The sequence below is a fragment of the Protomyctophum parallelum genome (assembly GCF_964188405.1).
Source record: "Protomyctophum parallelum genome assembly, chromosome: 12".
Taxonomy (NCBI): domain Eukaryota; kingdom Metazoa; phylum Chordata; class Actinopteri; order Myctophiformes; family Myctophidae; genus Protomyctophum; species Protomyctophum parallelum.
In genome coordinates, this window is record NC_139712.1 from 42,523,682 (window position 1) to 42,543,685 (window position 20,004).

Genomic DNA, 20,004 nt, shown 5'->3' on the forward strand with positions numbered 1-20,004 from the left:
GTGTGCAAGGGTGACGAGGCTATGGCAAGGCCAAAAGTGCTGTCTAATTATGGGGCCCGCCCCAAGTGGAAGGGAAATGCCCTAAAAACACTCTGTGCTGGCCTTGTAATCTGTTTAATTATATTATAATTGAAAGCACATGTTGGGAGAAGGAGTAGAAACAAACAACAGCGAAGCATTATGGCAATGACATTTATTTTTTTAAATAGTTTTTTAATGCCTATAAGAATTTCATACACGTGCCATCACATCAACAGTGTAATAACAGTAATTACAAAATGTATATCTGCTTAATATGTTATTTGATTGTTTTAATATTTCTGTTTACATTTACATAGGGAAACATTCATTTATGTACAAATGTTCAATTTAACGATTTCTTCTTATAATATAACTATATCACAAACCTCCGAAATGCCAGGATTGTTTAAGTGTCTTTAGTTTGGCAATACAACAAAATCCAACATTCGTTTCTATTTCAACTCCCTGCTATATCAAGGGTATTATATTGATATGTTAATATAATGAACATAAATATAATTGGACAGACAATTCAATCAATTTAAATACAAGTTCAAAATGAAAAATAAAATACTAAAATGACCGAACTAATGGCATAAAGGTAGAACTATTGTTACTTTTAAGTATTCACTCTAAAATTCATAATTACCACCTAAAGGAAATGTAAATCATCTGTCGGGTGAACACCTGTTACTGTCCACAACGGTAACTTTCCAGGATTCAAATAAAAAAAAATGGCAAAAGTAGTGGAGTTTTGATGTTTTTGTGTGAGGCTGTATAGTATGATCAAGTTGGGCACTCATTTATAAAAGAACATTAAATATGGAGATAGGCGGTTTCTGCCCAACAGCAACAGAATAATACAGTGAGTTCACTTCATTGCATGAAGTCCCATCACAAACAAACTGGACATTGTTTAGCTATTGAATAATGGCAATACCAGGCTTTTGTTATACAGAGGACTGTAATAAACATCAAATTCTTGGTACTCCGTTATCAAAACTACTGTGTGACAGTAAAGTGGCGTCAAGCCTGTTTTACACTTTGTCCCGCGACGGAGTCACGTGCCAAAATAGTCGATCTACAAGCTCATGTGTCGCGATGCTTCGCGTCGTGAGCTTGAAGATCTGCCATTTCCTTCCTTGACTCACGCTGTCTGGAGTATAAATTAAGCATAAGATTGTCTCCACATTCAAGCAGCTGACAAACATCTTGTTGAGGATAAACTGGCTGGGGGCTGAGGTCCTTAAGAGAAGAATCATTACCAATTTTGGACTGCAAGCAATACTAATTCCCTCACCTACAGTATAACCTCCGCCTGACTTATCCAAGTGACTTTGAGTTTATATATACAGTTAGTGACCAAGCCTATGGGTCACATACAGCCACATAAAGTTACACAAATAATTTGTTATCTCTCTTTATCGTGCACACGCACACGCACACGCACACGCACACGCACACACGCACACACACACACACACACACACACACACATCTTCCCCTGAGGCTGTTGTTGTGCTCAACTATCTCATAAGAAATTAAGGCTGATCACTGAAATAAAAAGACATAAAGGTGCTTGTCATGCAAAACAAATAAGGTATAAACTATAAACACAGTATAGGGCCTTGTTGTCAGTGCATAATCAAAGTCACAGCCCGTTTCCAATTCAATAAATAAAATATTATTAGAAATAGAAAACATTGGAAATTGAATTCTATATGACCTTCGGACAACTGCCTCATTTGGAGACAGATAAGAGTTCCACACACAGTGAGAAGGAAAGAGTCATTTGAAATACTGTCACTGTGTGAAAACGGCATAACAAAATATGGTACCATTACAGTCATTGTGCCAAATGTGAGTAGATTACCTCTTTATATTTGTATTATTATGAGACGGAATAAGAGTAAAAATAATAATGGGAAAGACAAAAATGTATCGATTAGCTTGTTACAGCATGCATGTCGATGTCATGAATATGTTCTTTATACAAACATGAATTTAGCTCAGATTAAAATGGGGGATGGGATCGGTGGCTTGTACATAGTTCAACAATACTGCTACTGGACTCGTTAAGAACATGAATGAGGCCCCCTTCAGACCTAGAAAAATTGGAAAATAGCTTCTTCACGCACGCACACGCACACGCACACACACACACACACACACACACACACACACAATTGTGTATTGCATTCTCTGAGAGCAAATGGCAAAACCACAAAATCTCCTGGCCGCCACCCAATCTCACCTGGGGGAGCAGCGACTGACTGACCCTTTGACCCCTCATCTATGCGATCTGCCTCCCTCTGCAACTACAAAGAACATTTTCAGACAGAGAGAGTATTGTCACTACTATGCATGCAATATGATTTCTGACCAGCACTTAAGCACTCATTCTCCACCTAGCGACACACGCTCTGCTTTACTATGACAAATTATTTTCTTGTTTGTTTAATTGTATATTCTTTAATGTATGTCTGCTATCTTGTCTAAAGAAAACTACAACAGTGCAATTTGAGAAAACAAGTAATAAAGGTAAAGTGAACATATAGCTTTTTAAATACACCCGAGACTTGATATCCTTCATCATAACACATCATATTTGAACTGTTACCATTTTACGAGAACATCTCTCTGCATTTAAATCAATAGCTTCACGTAATTTTGAGTCACTTTGTGCATGTCTGTATCTGTGTGTGTGTGTGTGTGTGTGTGTGTGTGTGTGTTTTGTGCATACAGTAGCGGGTAGCCTACTTTACCAAGCACTATTTGCAAATAAAGTTGACTATTTTCTTCCAGCAAGCAGGTCCAAATTAAATGGTACCACCAGAACAAAAACTATTCAATGAGCTCCCGAGAGTTTAGCCAGCCAGAGGAAAGTATAGGGCTAATTTATACTTTTACGTATGACCCATCACTTCCCTGACAATCTGTACATCTTGTATGATGAAGTTATGCTTAACTCAGAATGCTGATTTTATTACTTTCCTTTGATTGAAATCATACCTGACACTGATATTAGTCTTAATGCGGTTAAAAAACACCTATTGCTATTTGCACTTAAAACAAATACTGCGGATGATAGCGTGTGTCTGTTTAGTGCCTGTAGTGCACAGTAGTATACACTGCAAGATGAGCGTTCATTTTTTAACAATTAAAATAACACTCACAGTCTTGCAGTGTGTGTGTCCTGGGTTACCAGGAGAGTGAAAGGCTGCCTGAAGATACAGTGTTACACATTGTGGCCTTACAGTGTTGGGTCCACACACACACACGCACACACACACACACACACACACACACACGCACACGCACGCCCGCGAAGGTGCATGCACACTCGCCCACACTCACTCACTCATTCAAGCTCCATCACTTTCCTTCTCTCTCTCTCTCTCTCTGTCACGTGCACACGCACACACACCCTGTCTCATCTCTCCTCCCAATAGTACGTTGCTCTGTTGTCTTTTCTGTGCAGCAGAAACCTGATCGGCGCTGCATGGCTGTAGTGCTACATACACCTGGGCTGCTTTGTGAGAGCAGGTCACTTGACGGAGTATTGGTGGAGGGAGGGTAAAAAAAAAGGGCAGGGAGGGGTTCATACAAGGTGTGTACCTCTCTGGGAGGTCAGTGAGGAGCAGCCGGGGCAGTGTGTGTGTGTGTGGGGGAGAACGGGTGGTGTTGTGTGTGTTAGTTAGGGCATTCACTTCTAGTGATTTTCACTAGTTGACTAGTTGTCTAGTTTACTAGTCGACTAGTTGTTTAACTATCAAAAAAAAATAACGACTAGTTGAATAGACGACTAGTTGCTTAAAGCCCTAGTGGGGGTGCTACATCAAAGCTGGGAGAGCGTAATGATGACGGGAATGATTGTATTAAATAAATAAATAAATGTACAATTCCATGACGGACCCCACCCTACTGTGGGAAATCAACAGAGATGGTGATTATGTTACACTTAGCACACAGCCCTTGCCATTCAGTGCTGCTGTGTGACCTGACAGTATCTTGGGCATGTGCTCGCTCGCGCGCGCACACACACACACACACACACACACACACACACACACACACACACACACACACACACACACACACACACACACACACACACACACACACACACACACACACACACACACACACACACACACACACACACACACACACACACACACACACACACACACACACACACACACACACACACACACACACACACACACACACACACACACACACACACACACACACACACACACACACACAGTGCAGGTGTGTGTCTAGGTGTCACAAGTGCAGGTATATTTGTGCCTGTGTCTGTGTGTGTGTGTGTGCGTGCGTGACGGTGTGTGTGACGGTGTGGGTTTGGGGCAGGGGGGGTTGGGTCTAAATATATTTCAGTGTATCATAATCTGGTCTGAGCCTCGGGGATATAGATCTCGATACTGTCTGCACTCTCTGTGGCAGAGCTCTGTCGAGCCGAGGCGGCTCGCTTGGCTGCGAGCAGGCGTTTGCGGGCCTCCAGTCGCTGGCGTTCGGAGCTCTCCAGGGAACGATCCCTAGCCAGGGGAGGGTGTTGGCCCTTCAGGGGCTTCTTTGGCACGGGAGGGGGCATCCTTCTCTCCTGGACAGGAACGACAAATAGTCTTAAAAAATACAGGACCGCCTTGCTTGCGCGCTCACACCCCCGTGGCAAGACAAACAGCAGCTGAGCAAGACAACAGCAGCCATTTTGAATAGGGGTTAGAAGGATAAGCGGAAAAAAAGTGCTTCCATTGGCGTAATGTGAGAGAGCATGCAGGCATTTCAAATGAGGTTATGGTTCACAGTGGCGGGCAGCCATTTGTTTGTGAGGAAAAAGAGCATGGCGGTGATTTTGTGTGAGGTATAAGTGGACTTTGGATGCCGGACAGGCGTGTGGCGAAGCTTCGCAACAACCAACAGCTCACTGTTGACAACAAAACAGACAAACACAGGGTGTGACGTCAGGCAGACCACACGACAATAAATAAACAAAGCGCCACAAGCATGCGATACAACGTTCATTTGGCATCACACACAGCCATCGAGTACAGAAGTCCTGACGTCACTCGCTCATCCCTGGGTCACGGGTTTTGTTTCCCCATTCCGAGTTCCCATAGACGTGTTTAATATTGCGGCACAGAAGAATTGTTGATCAAAAAAAGAAAAAAATGTCCCGGCGATACCGTCAGGGAGGTGGCTCTGTGATAGTCACTCATATTTGATAGTTTGTTTCAGGCGAAAAGTTTATTAATTCGGTGGCGGTGGCGGTAATGGTAGCGCTTTCTCGCCATCAGTTGATGGTTCATATCTTTATGAGTCAAACCACCGGGCTCATTTGTTTATTTTTGGAACACTTCAGCTCTTATATTCTGTGATATTAAACACATCTATAGTTAATCAGAATGGGGAAACAAAACCGTGACCCAGGTAGGACGTGCGAAGACTTCGGTATACTCTACTTGAGCTTACAATACAAATGACAAATTAATTCTGGTGAGCGTGAGCAGGTTACCAACACGGAAAGATGAATCCTATTAGTGTGAACTGAAGCTGCATGAAAGCGATACATTTTGTCTCATGTTGTGCACCTGGATCACCGGAGGGTCCAGAGGCTTCCAGTTGTTGGCTTTGAGTTGATGGAGCTCGTCAAACTTCAGGCTAATGTTCTCAATGGACAACTGGAGCATATCCCAGAACCCTGCCAGGTCCTGTGAGCTGGGCTGCGGATGGGCATCCGGGCTCTAGATAAACAGACGCACGCACCCACGCACACACACACATGAAAACAGTGAGTCAATTTCTGAAAGACAGTAGATAGCCTATATTTATAGATAGACCTGCTTAACCCATATTCTCAAGACATTTCCCTCCCTTTTTGTTCATGCGAGACTGAGACATCAGTGTGTATCATGTCCAGTCTACAGGCTCAGTAAACGAGAGCCGACATCGACCTGTCAGTGTGATTTGTGCAGCATGATGATGTCAGTGTGGGGGAGGGGAGAGAGAACGGAGACTAGTGTGTGTGTGTGTGTGTGTGTGTGGTGGGAGGAAAGGGGGATGAGGTGACAGCACATACCAGATTCTCCTCACACAGCTCCCGGAACTGCTGGAACTTCTGGGACATCAGCAGCTGGGCGCTCCCCACTGCACTGCGGATCTTCCCCAGGACTGCAGAAAGACAGGCGCACACAGCAGCGCGTGCACACACACACACACACACACACACACACACACACACACACACACACACACACACACACACACACACACACACACACACACACACACACACACACACACACACACACACACACACACACACACACACACACACACACACACACACCAGATGCAATTATTCACGGAACTGCATACTGTAGTGCACTGCAGGCATGCTGTATCTGACAGTCAGGGAGGGAAGGTGCATTTATAATATAATAGCACAGAGCGCATAGAAGACCCTTTTTATCTGTGCCCTGCAGGGATGGAAGTATTTAGAACACACGTTATGCACTCACATTCTTATGTGTTAATGTCCAGATTTGTGACGATTTTCACAAATCTTCAAAATAAAATAAATAAAAAGCCAATTCAATATAAAATCACAATAAATTGTGAGCTTGACAATTTATTTGAATAATCTCAAGACATTTGCCTATAATGAGTAATGACATGAACCAAAGTAGGGCGGCCAGTGTTAAAGTGGTTGAAGTGTTGTTCTCCAAGTAAAAGAAGGAAGAAACTTCAAAAGTCAGACAATCAATATGATACGTTTCATTCGCATCAATATTGCAGATATACGGTAGTTCGGGAAGGTATAATAATGTATAATGTAGCGGCTGTTAATTGTCTCTCTCTCGATCTCTACGAACGCAAAGCAAGTCTTCACCCCTTTGTTATGTGTGTGTGTGTGTGTGTGTGTGTGTGTGTGTGTGTATGTGTGCGTGTGCATGTGCGCACATGTGCGCGCATGTGTGTGTGCACGTGCGTGCATGTGTGATTGTGGTGTCTAATGGCCCAGGGACACAACGTTGAGGCATAACTCTGTTCTTCACTTTCTGGGACAGGGCTTCTACAGTCTCAAACAATTACTGCACACTGACTGGTTGCATACTTACAGTCTACGATATATGCCTAGTGCAAGACAAAATCAGCTGTGTGATAAAATATAGACAAAACGCCTCTGGCATGAGTCATGACCATTCAAAGAACAAGACATTCGATGACTGTCTGTCTGTCTGTCTGTGTGTGTGTGTGTGTGTGTGTGTGTGTGTGTGTGTGTGTGTGTGTGTGTGTGTGTGTGTGTGTGTGTGTGTGTGTGTGTGTGTGTGTGTGTGTGTGTGTGTGTGTGTGTGTGTGTGTGTGAATTGTGCTGGGTGAATTGAGTGGTAGTGTGAGAGGTCATTACACAGTATATCTAGATGTGTGGCCACTGTATGCCCGGCAGCAGCAGACTGTTGATAAGAATGAACAGCATGTCTGTGGACTGTGCGGAGGAGCCCAGAGGGTCGTCTGGGATAGGACAACCCAACCCAGCTATTGTAGTCCAATCCCATGAAGACCATGATTGGATGTCAAGAAGGAGTGAAGAGGGGACAGAAAGAGAAACAGAACAGAGTAGACTGAATAAGAGAAAGTGGGGGAGTCTGACTCAACAACGCAAAGACACAGTAATGTTTCCGGTCACATCAGCATGTGTGACAGTGATGCTTTGTGAATACCTCATCCAAATAGTCAAGACTGTCGTCAATAATCAAGTCGGATTTGCTTCGGTTGTCACTTTGTCAGTTAGATACCGGTAGTCTGGTGACTCACCATAGCGTTGTTTTTATTTATTTAGTTTTCGTCATTGAATTATTTTTTGTCGTAGTCGGCAAACATTTGTCATTGGGGTTTTAATCCCAAACCACACCAGTAGGGACTCCTTGGGACAAAACCGTTTTAAGGTCAACCACACCAATGCAACTCATTGCAACTCAAAGAGCTGCATTGGTGTGGTTGACCTTTAAAAAACCGTCCCGAGGGACCCTTTAGTGTGGTTTGAGCTCTCTACTCACGCTCATCGGGCAGTGCGTTCTCCTCCTTGTCCTGCTCCATCTGTTTGCACCAGCCCTCCATGCGCTCCGCCTCGGCCGCCAGCAGCTTGAGGAACCAGCGGCCGTCGCGGGAGCACACCGAGCCCGAGCGGCCTGTCCTGGCGACGCCGCCGTCCACCGGCTCATCCTCGGCGACGCTGTCCATCCAGGGGTCCGGCGGGGGCAGGATGGACGGGTCGAAGCCCGCCTCGCTGTACTCGTCTGCGGCGCAGGCGTGGTAGTGGTTCCCTGAGCCTTGGATGCTGACGGTGGGCGTGGAGGAGGAGGAGGAGGAATGCTGCCGCGGCATGGTGGCACAGTGGCGCGGCGGCGGTGGGCAGTCGGCGGGGTCGTCCAGGTCGGCCTGCACGGCCGTGGTCACGCTGTTGGAGCGCGTCATGCGCCGATAGCTGAGGAGGAAGAGGAGGAGAGAGAAGAGGATGAGGAGAAGGAGGAGGATGAAGAGGAGGAGGAAGAGGAGGAGAGAGAAGAGGAGAGAGAAGAGGATGAGGAGAAGGAGGAGGATGAAGAGGAGGAGGAAGAGGAAGAAGATGATGAGTAGGAAGAAGAGGAAGAAGAGGATGAGGAGGAAGATGAGGAAGAGGAGGAAGAGGAGGAGGAAGAAGAGGATGAGGAGGAAGAGGAGGAAGAGGAAGAAGATGAGGAGGAAGAAGAGGAATAAGAAGAAGAGGATGAGGAGGAAGAAGAAGATGAGGATGAGGAGGAAGAGGAAGAAGATGAGGAGGAAGAAGAAGAAGAAGAAGAAGAGGATGAGGAGGAAAGAGGAGGAAGAGGAAGAAGATGAGGAGGAAGAAGAGGAAGAAGAAGAAGAAGAAGAAGAAGAAGAAGAAGAGGATGAGGAGGAAAGAGGAGGAAGAGGAAGAAGATGAGGAGGAAGAAGAAGATGAGGAGGAAGAGGAGGAAGAGGAAGAAGAGGATGAGGAGGAAGAAGAAGATGAGGAGGAAGAAGAGGAAGAAGAAGAAGAGGATGAGGAGGAAGAGGAGGAAGAGGAAGAAGAGGATGAGGAGGAAGAAGAAGATGAGGAGGAAGAAGAGGAAGAAGAAGAAGAGGATGAGGAGGAAGAAGAAGATGAGGAGGAAGAAGAGGAAGAGGAAGAAGATGAGGAGGAAGAAGAAGAAGAAGATGAGGAGGAAGAAGATGAGGAGGAAGAAGAAGAAGAGGATGAGGAGGAAGAGGAGGAAGAGGAAGAAGAGGATGAGGATGAAGAAGAAGATGAGGAGGAAGAAGATGAAGAAGAGGATGAGGAGGAAGAGGAGGAAGAGGATGAGGATAAAGAAGAAGATGAGGAGGAAGAGGAAGAAGAGGAAGAAGAGGAAGAAGAGGATGAGGAGGAAAGAGGAGGAAGAGGAGGAAGAGGATGAGGATGAAGAAGAAGATGAGGAGGAAGAAGATGAAGAAGAGGATGAGGAGGAAGAGGAGGAAGAGGATGAGGATGAAGAAGAAGATGAGGAGGAAGAAGATGAAGAAGAAGATGAGGAGGAAGAGGAGGAAGAGGATGAGGAGGAAGAAGAAGATGAGGAGGAAGAGGAAGAAGAGGAAGAAGAGGAAGAAGAGGATGAGGAGGAAAGAGGAGGAAGAGGAAGAAGAGGATGAGGAGGAAAGAGGAGGAAGAGGAGGAAGAGGAAGAAGAGGAAGAAGAGGAAGAAGAAGATTAGGAGGAAGAAGATGAGGAGGAAGAGGAAGAAGAGGAAGAAGAAGATGAGGAGGAAGAAGATGAGGAGGAAGAAGAGGATGAGGAGGAAGAGGAAGAAGAGGAAGAAGAAGAGGAATAAGAGGAAGAGGAGGAAGAGGAGGAAGAGGAGGAAGAGGATGAGGAGGAAGAAGATGAGGAGGAAGAAGAGGAAGAAAAGGATGAGGAGGAAGAAGAGGAAGAAAAGGATGAGGAGGAAGAGGAAGAAGATGAGGAGGAAGAGGAGAAAAGTATTGGAAATTGGACTCAAGAAAAAAGAAAAACCTCAACATTGTACTTAAGTACAGTACTTAAGTGAATGTACTTAGTTACTTTACACCACTGCGCGTCAGTTAAGCCTCGGTCAAAGATAGTGAAGAAACTTAACGGGACAATAGAGAGAACAAGAGAGACCCTTTTTTGGGATGTAGCCTACTGTACGACGCGCTTCCCTCTGGACTCTGTTTCTAATAGAGAGAGACCACACACAGAGCCCATATTTGAAAGCTTTGTTTTGGAGACAAGAGTGGGGTGTGTGTGTGTGTGTGTGTGTGTGTGTGTGTGTGTGTGTGACTGTGTGTGTGTGTGTGTGTGTGTGTGTGTGTGTGTGTGTGTGTGTGTGTGTGTGCGTGCGTGCACGTGAGTGCGTGCATGCATGCGTGCCTGTGTGCGTGCCTGTGTGAGCGTGTGTGTGTGTGTGTTTCTTGTCACCTGGGTAATTCAGAGGCAATGGAGTGTGCATTCATCTGTCACCCGGGAGCCGCCACTCTGGGCCGATGCATGTATGCACCACCCACCCTTCCCACTGACACACACAAACGCACGCACATGTCAACGCACACACCTGGGAGCCTGTTCTGTGTTCTAATGCCGGGTGTGACATTTTGTCGGTCCTAACGGCTTTGTGAGCCATGTCTGATGGTCTTTGTCGAAGTATCAAGTCCACCGCTATGTGCCAAGACAGACACAGACACAGACACAGACACTAGAGATGCAACGATACTGATTTTTCAATTCCGATCCGATCCGATATATTAATTTTGAAATTTCCCGATATCCGATATTTGCCGATCCGATATTTGCTGTAGGCTACATTGCAAAACAAATAAATACAAAAAATGCATTAACTTTCAATAAGCCATTTATTAATTGTACAAATGCCTTACATTTAAATTCAAAGAGGGGATGTTTATGTTAAGTGTTTAACCTGTAAAAATAAGAATAAGAAGTGTTTAACCTGTAAACCTTAAGGAAATGGCAACCTGTTAATTAATACTATGGTTTATTATTATTATTATTATGTGCAAAGGTACATTTTTACCCCTAAAGTGATGCCTGCATGTAACCTGTTAATTAATACTATGGTTTATTAACAATAATAATAATAGTAATTATTAATTAGTAATTATTATATATAATAATAATAGTAATTATTATTATTGCTATATACACGTGGTACCTTTTTACCCCTAATGTGATGCCTGGAATCAGCTGCACTATCATGAGACAAAAGCCTTGAGCCTTACCGACAGAACTCGGGGAGAAAGAAAATACCTCAGGACGTTTGTTATGGTGCTAGCTGGTGTTGTGGTGCTACTTTAGTTTGCAAACTCTGTCTTTGTCTTAAGAATTGCACTAAACTTACAATCTGAATCAATATTTGAGCTTCTGACAACAATGTCATGGTTTGATAACTGAGCCAATTATATAAAGACTGATTTAACCGCGACGACGACACGCGCTTATTATTCTTCATCATCATCATCATCTCACAGCAGCATTTTTTTCAATGGCAATAATAAAGTTACAAATATTTAATCACACGCTAAACAGCACGTGTGTGCAGTTAATATATAACAGAAGAATGGATTACAAGAGCAATCTCAACAACAATGTCAGAACGCAGCTCCACACAACTGAACTGCGCATGCAGTGACTTGACTGATCCGTGCGACGACGGGTAAACTTTATACTTTTAATACTGTTAAGTCTGTAAGTGATTCCATTCTCTTGGACTTAAACACTCTCCATTCTTCACGAGAAAAAAGCCCCACTAAGGGGCTTTTTTCAATAAACTGTTTGCAGTCTGTACATGTACTGGAGGTTGGATTCGCTCACTGCACTGTCATTAAACACGTGTGTCCCTCCTGTATCGGAGCGTGTATCGGTGGCGTCAAATCCGATCTCCGATACATTAATTAAGCTGGATCGGAGGCCGATCCCGATATAATATCGGATCGGTTGCATCTCTAACAGACACAGACAGACAGACAGACAGACAGACAGACACGCTTGTCCTATTCTTCAGAGCGTCTCACCACCACAGTGATGAATGGGAGGCCTGAAGGGAAGGGGAGTGAAAGACGGGCCAAAAGTCTGCACAGTGAGCAGACAGCGATGCACTCACTTGCACATTACTATAGAACATCTTGTACTTAACACCACCACATACGAGAGCACGTTGCTCATCCTCTGTGTCACACACAGATAATAGTGCATAAAAGCACCATTGCACATACTTTTCATTAGACTAATGCTGAACCACCATGTAAGATTAGATTATATGTAGACACTTATCATTAGTGTTGCGTTGGCTATTCAAACATAGCAGATAGTACAAGCTTGCAAGCACGTCACTTTTGAAAAGAATCGCGAAAAGTGTTTAAATAGTTTTGAATTACTAAAAAATTTGAGGACTACCGATTGAGAAGGCATGTGTGTAGAATCAGACTCGGGTCTTAATGGGTTAAAACAGACGGTCATCACTAGAAGAAATGCAATGCTAACATTGCTGGTGTTTGTGTTATCCTGCAAACATAAACACACGCACGCACGCATGCACACGCACGCACACACACACACTCACACTTGAACCTTTTTTTGAACCCGCCCATCTGTCTCACCCCGTCTCCGGTCACTCAGTACTCCTACACCACTCTACCCATTCATCTACACCTCCTTTTCCTCATTCATCTTTCCTCTTCCATAGAGGGAGGGAGAGAGAGAGAGCAAGGATATAGCTTCGGGTAGATCAAACAGATTGCGGGTGAATGAGTGGGTGTATGAGTGAGAGAGAGACCCCTTACGGACAGCTACACTGTGTGTGTGTGTGTGTGTGTGTGCGCGCGCATGCGCGCGTGTGCACAGCAGTTAAAGAGTAACTCCTCTTAAGCAGGTGTTCCAGTCTAATGACGTCAGTCTGCTTTCTATCAGGCCCGCTTAACGACTTCCTGCAGGGCGGCCGAGACAGAACAAGGCCAAACATAGCCCAGAGAGAGAGAGTAATAGATTAAAGGGACGCGAGCAGCAGAAATGTAGAAGCAGAAGAAGGAGAAGAGGGACTGAGGGATGTTTTTGGTACGTTCATGTGGAGTGTCATCATGGCGGTGCGCTGTAAATCACATCTGAGCTATACAGACTACAGTACACGGAGGCCTATACATTCCATATTGTCGCTGTTGGGCAGAAACCTTGCATGTACATATCATATCTTTGGTTTATTTCGTCAATGCCACTGTCAACTTTCACTACCGTTTGAAACATTAAAAACATGTTTGCCTATAATGTTTTGCCGAAGTGTAGAGACGCCGCGTTGGAAGTGCTTAAGTCTGCCTGTGGGGGTTTATAAATATTTAACCAATGAGAAATAATTAACAAGAACTTGTGACTAATAACGACCACATCGGTTCCACTGGAACCCAGGTTCTTTTTCTCCCCGCGTCATTTCATTTTGGATGCTAGATTTCCACCTGACTGACAGTGAAGCTTATATGCTGTCCCGATTCTCGGAGGCTTCCGCGCCTCTGTGTTCCGATATTCCCCCTCCTTGAGTCCTACACACGCGGCAGCGAAAACCCGAGGGCCAGGAATATAACGAGACGCACACTAATAACCAATCAATCTGGAGATAGGCTGAAGAAAAAAAAGAAAAAAAAGTGACCGGGGGGGAAACAACTTCCCCAATGTATTATTAACGACCCTGTCTGTCGTCAAGTGGCACATTCCCAAGACCTTTCAGTGTGGAGGAGTTCTGCTGGGTCTCATCCCAGCAATGACTCGGCTCTCTAAACCATATGAGCCACCGGGCCGTAAAAGACTCTGGGAGGTCCTGCCGTCGTTCACTTGACTTTATCTTTTTTTTAAGATGGTTTTAACCCTTTAAGACCCGAGGCTGATTCTAAAAAGGGTTTTTAAAGCCATTGGTGCTCAAAACCTTTTCATGTATTTGGCCCCCATCTCAAAATATTTTGTTCCAGGGGAATACCCAGAAGCAAGTATTTGAGTTAAAAATGATTGCTTTAAAAAATAATATATCCCAGCAAGCACGGTAAGGACCTGGATGAATTGGTGACGTCTCGATTGTGGCCAGATCAAGTCAAACCAAGACTAGTCAGATCTGGCCCAAGAATATCACCTGATTTCAACCAACATAAATTCTGCCCACTAAGACGGACGTCCCTGGATGAATCAGAGAGTCTGATCAACCTAAGTCATATCATAACTAGTCAGATCTGGCCCAGAATAAGCTATATTATTATTTCAACTGGTGAAGACGTCCTAGAAATGACGTAAAGATCATCCCCATATGGGCTGTGATCTGGCTTAGTCCTGAACGTCATGAACGTCACTGGAGAACGTCATCATAACGTCATCATGATGTCATTCGGCTTGCTGGGATTCAAAGGTTTGCAAAGATTTGAAAAAATTTTCCAAAAAATTGCAGATATACAAGCTCATATATCTGCTATTTTTGAATAGCCAAAGAAATGTAAAATGACACAGATGCTTTCCCGATTTGAACTGGTTAAGACGGTTGACTTTCCAAGACGGTTCATTGGGACAGCGCTTGTTCATATGGTTTAGTCACTAAGACTGACCACAGGGAACATTCCACTGACCCTTGTGACGGCAATGCCACATGTTGAGCACCAACCCACCTCACAGCCCCCACCAACCCACCTCACAGCCCCCACCAACCCACATCACAGCCCCCACCAACCCACCTCACAGCCCCCACCAACCCACCTCACAGCCCCCACCAACCCACCTCACAGCCCCCAACAACCCACCTCACAGCCCCCACCAACCCACCTCACAGCCCCCACCAACCCACCTCACAGCCCCCACCCACACCAACCCACCTCACAGCCCCCACCAACCCACCTCACAGCCCCCACCCACATGTTGAGCACCTAACCTCGGTTGGACGAGGATGAGGAGACATCCGGGTATATTCAGGCATGGGAATCAACCGGTGAATCGGAATTGATCAGGTCCCCTTCACAACAAAAGAATGTGCATTTCCACTTACAAATGAAGGAAACTGGGTACAAATAACCAGTAGAGAAAATGATCTAGTTCAAATAGTGTTCCTTTTCCTGACCTATATACGTATGTAGGAAGAAAACAAACTTCACCTTTCAACGTGTCTGGGCAGTTTATTGCTCCCCTCCACTCCCTCTCAGATATAGACAGACTAATCCTAGTTCAAACAGCACGGTGAGGTTATGACCCGCACACACGCACACGTGCGCACACACACACACACACACACACACACACACACACACACACACACACACACACACACACACAACTAGGGGAGTTTTAGTGCTCGCAGGGGCAAGGCCACAGGAGTTTTGGCACTCTCACTGTCTGGGAATCTTATGTAAAAGGGCAACTTGCCTAGACCTCCCAAGACACCATGCAGGCAAACGCAAACACACACACACACACACACACACACACACACACACACACACACACACACACACACACACACACACACACACACACACACATATGCATTGCACAGGTGCACGTTCACAGGTTCATTCACATTCGCAGATGTGTGGATGTTGCTCACTGAAAATCACTCGAAAGACGCGACGTGCCACATACACATACGCCCACGTGCACACACTGCCACGCTTGCCAAAACAGGTCAAGCGAGTGCCAACGAGGACACAAGGCCACCCTAGTCCCAACACTGACCACCAGTGAAAGCCGGCAACGCTGCGATGTTTCCATCCCATGCAGCCGGCCCTGACAGACCAGTAGCTTGTGGAAGCGTTCAGAGGAGTTAATGTTTGCTCTGGTGACTCAGAGTCAAGATCAACCTCCTTCTCAAAGCCTCGCCAGTCAGCTGAGAACCCCCCCCCCCCCCCCCCCCCCTCTTTCAGAAAGCCCCTCGCATTCCTTGACACTAAGTGTGTGTGTGTGTGTGTGTGTGTGTGTGTGTGGTAGAAAAAGTATTTTACTTAAGCAAAAGTATCAATACTGCAATATGGAAATATCTGTTATTTACTTCAAATGGCCGAAATGTATAGGGCTGTGGTTAATGTATGTTTTAGAATAATAATCAATATCTACCAAGTAACTAGTATAACTAAGGTTTTCAAATAATCGTAGTGGATTAAAAGTACAATATTTGCCTCTGAGATGAATTGGAGTAGAAGTAAAAGCATTGGAAATTGGAAATACTCAAGTAAAGTACAAATACCTCAAAATTGTACTTAAGTAAATGTATTTAGTTACTTTCCACCACTGTGTGTGTGTGTGTGTGTGTGTGTGTGTGTGTGTGTGTGTTAGTGCGTGCGTGCGTGCGTGCGTGCCTGCGTGTGCGTGCGTGCGCGTGCGTGCGTGCGTGCGTGCGTGCGTGTGTGTGTGTTTGTTTCTACACAGCGTGTATGCGTGTCATAACATACCGGACTCGGCCCTCACTCTGACCTATGATTCAGTCGAAGGACTTTTGATTCTCTTAGCCGTAGTGCCATGGATACCGTTCTGAAATCCAATGTACCGGCATGGTGGCTAAAATGTGTCAAACAGCGAGTCACTGTGTACTGATCACAAGCAGACGCCACTGGCGCGGAACGCACCACTGGACTTCTTTACACAAGACTCTGGGAGGGAGCCGAGTTCCAAACATTTTGAAGGGTCCCTGTGTTAAGTTCAGTGCACGGTAGGTAGGTACCAGTATGCTTCCAATGCTTATTTTCTCACAACTGCTAGCATACCGAAGGAAGGAGGGCGAATACTAAAACATCTCTCAAGGCCGAACAAACTCTCTTGTATGCTCACGCACATGCGCACGCACGCACGCATGCGCACGGATACGCACATGCACACGCACACACGCACACACGCACACACACAAAAGAGTGCACAGTGCTGTAAAAGTAGCCTCGTCGTTGCCTGAATCACAATGACGGGAGCAACAGATGGCTGTCAAGTCGCCCTCCCTCCCTCCCCTCCCCAGCCCAGCTCCCTGCACCACATCCTCTGGCCCAGCTGTCACTTGGGCTGAGGGGGCTCTGACGCCAGGCAGCCTCCCTAGTCCCTACCCTGTGTGGAGCTGCATGGGGACAGCTGCTGTTAGGGAAGCCAGGGAGGGAAGGAGGGAGGGGGGCACGGGGTGGGACCACACTTACAACCGCACAACACAAATCTCCCTCTGTTTTCCGTAACGCTGTCAAGAAATACAATCTGCTCTGTCTTGTATTATCTCTCTTTCTCGCATTCATACCGGAGGACTTATCCAGTGTCACTTCAATGACATTATCCAGTGTCACTTCACAATCCTGCCCCCCCCCCTCCCCGCCCTCTCTCTCTCTCTCTTCAGTCAATAACATATCTCCATTTGTTTAAAACTGTGCTGTCCTCTCACCTTGAGATTGTACCTGTTCATGTTTTGAATACATCCTCACTATAACAGATATATTAAACAATGATCCATGTGTCTTCTGCGTATTGCATGATATTGTTGCTGTTGTTATTGTTTTGTTTTCTTCGTTTAGTTGATGTTGTTTGAACTGTCTGTGAAATATTGTATCTAAATGTATAAATTATGTATTTTCTCACGTGTGGACCCCCTTAAAAAATAGATGGTATTATAACTATTTCAGTATTCAGTATTCTCTCTCTCTCTCTCTCTCGGTTCTATGCTTGTACCTGTATAAGTAGTGAGGAATAAAGCCTCATTACTGGTACCCTTTACCTTTGATAAGTGCCTATAGACACTCACCCTCTGTCGTCCTCCACCTGGATGCCTATGGACTGGAACTTGGACTGGTCTTCTGTGTGCGAGGGTTCCTCCTCCTCGGGTGGTTCCACCTGTGACAGGAAGGAGATCAGAGATCAACACGCTATAAGCTTGTATAAGCTTGGTAAAAGTGGTAAAAAGCTAATATGACACCGACGCTTTCCCAGTTTTAAGGGGATAAGCTAAATAAATGAATGAACAGCACAGCTAGGACAGTGTGTCGCCCAGTCTCACCTGGATCCCGATGGAGAGGCACTTGCGGAGCGCGTCCCTCCGCGCCTTGCTATCGGTGGCGGAGGTGGCGGTGGAGACGGTGGTGGTGACGCCGGCGGTGCTGTTGGTGACGTGCTGGCTGGCGGGGCCGTGCACCTGGTGGTTTGATTGATTGATTGAATACTTTATTAACAGTTCACAGAAGAAAGCAGAGGAGAGTACAGTTCAACACAAGGTCTGCTAAGACAGCCAATCTTCACCTTATCATCCTATTAAAAGAGGCTTTTATCACCGTCACCTCATAGCTATGGTCCAGTAGGTCCCTACTGGCCTCCTGCTATAGGCCCCGATAGGCGGCTATCAACCTTTCTATGTGCAGCCCATTGAGCCCCAATGTTACCACATGTTAAAAACAAAAAAGGATAATATACACAGTATACTGTATTACGATTCAAGGGCTACTGGCCAACCCCTTTGTTTGAGCCAAATCCGGGCCGAACGTGATTACCTGGGCGTTGGCGGCCTCGATGGCAGCCGTCAGGGCCTTCATGCTGTCGATGCTCTCGGTGGAGTTGGACAGGCCGTGCTGCTGGCCACCCATGCCGCCGGCGCCCCGCGAGCCAACGCCGCCGTCCATGTAGGCGTCCTGGGCCGACTCGGTGCTGCTCTGCGCCGTGATGGAGATGAAGGGCTTGGACGGGGTGGTCCGCGGCGGGACCGGAGGGGGCGTCTTCTTGTAGGTGGTGATGCATGACGACACTGAGAGAGAGAGGAGACAGGGCCGAGGAGAGGCATGTTAAAGTTTGGTTTTTTAGAGCTCTAATGATGCGACGTCTTCAGAGCTAGTTCAGGCAGTCAACTCAAAGGGAGCGCCAATTGCTGATCAGCTGATCAGTCACATGCTCACTCCATCTGATTGGAGAGGGCTATTTAAACCTCCCTGCTTACAGCTCATTCTTCTGGCTGCTGCTCTGCTGCTGCTTCGTGCTCTGCTCTAGGATGTTATTTCTGTGCGCCTCCCACCACCACCCAGCTAGCATCCACCTGTGGGGCTCTGTGTCTATGATTCCCATATGGGGGTCTATTTCATTCCTTGTAAGATCTATTTGGCAACTCACATTTGTTGCTTACAGGGAATTAATGAAATGTGACAGAGCCTTGAGGCCAAATATGCATAGGCCTATAAATATTTACACTCAATATATTTTTATGCAAAAATATATGATTATTCAGTCCGAGAGTTGTTTGACTGAAACGTCACAATGGCACAAAGGTTTTTCTGTACAGATGAGTTATATCATCACACTGTCAAGCCATATTGCTACAGTATTTGCCAACGCTGCACTGGCGCTTACGTAATTCAGCCAGAATGCCCCAAAATCCGGAGCGTTGAAATGGACAGTAGATTATAGGTCCGACTTTGACAAATCAGAGCTATGCTGGTAAAAGGATTAGCATGCTAACCACTTGACCCACTGATCTAGACGGTTAAAAACCTCCCCCGGCTAAATATATCCCTGTATTTGTGCGTGTGTGTGTGTGTGTGTTTGTGTGAGCGTTGAGGTTGTTTGCATGCATAATGAAGTGTAATCGCCACAGTTAAACCTACTGGTTGCATGGCAGTGAAGGAGAGCGAGGTGCACTGGAGGGCCTGGAGGAGCAATGCATTCAATAACCTGATCTACAAGCTCACAAAAGCATCACAAAGTGACACACTGTGAGTTTTGGAAATATTTTCGCCTACAGTGACACCGGTGTTAATGTGGCTAAAATGAACATCCTGAACAGCTTACTTTACTCCCACCCACAAGCCTTGCATCTGCATCTCACTCAGGTGTCACACTACAGGTTAGCCCGCTCTATGTGGACAATGGACACACACACACACACACACACACACACACACACACACACACACACACACACACAC

At 45.8% G+C, this 20,004-nt stretch overlaps 1 protein-coding gene across 1 annotated transcript in view; it reads right to left on the bottom strand.

Annotated features, from left to right (window-relative positions):
- Nucleotides 1-4,234: 4,234 nt before the first annotated feature.
- dlgap1b (discs, large homolog-associated protein 1b) overlaps nt 4,235-20,004 on the bottom strand; it is a 94,901-nt gene continuing 79,131 nt past the window's right edge. The window contains exons 6-12 of the mRNA XM_083778042.1: nt 18,583-18,833; nt 18,096-18,230; nt 17,844-17,932; nt 8,109-8,536; nt 6,128-6,219; nt 5,640-5,792; nt 4,235-4,651 (exon numbers count right to left, since the gene is read on the bottom strand). Coding sequence (XP_083634168.1) covers nt 4,433-4,651; nt 5,640-5,792; nt 6,128-6,219; nt 8,109-8,536; nt 17,844-17,932; nt 18,096-18,230; nt 18,583-18,833 — 1,367 coding nt within the window. The 3' untranslated portion in view covers nt 4,235-4,432. The remainder of the gene's footprint in view (nt 4,652-5,639; nt 5,793-6,127; nt 6,220-8,108; nt 8,537-17,843; nt 17,933-18,095; nt 18,231-18,582; nt 18,834-20,004) is intronic.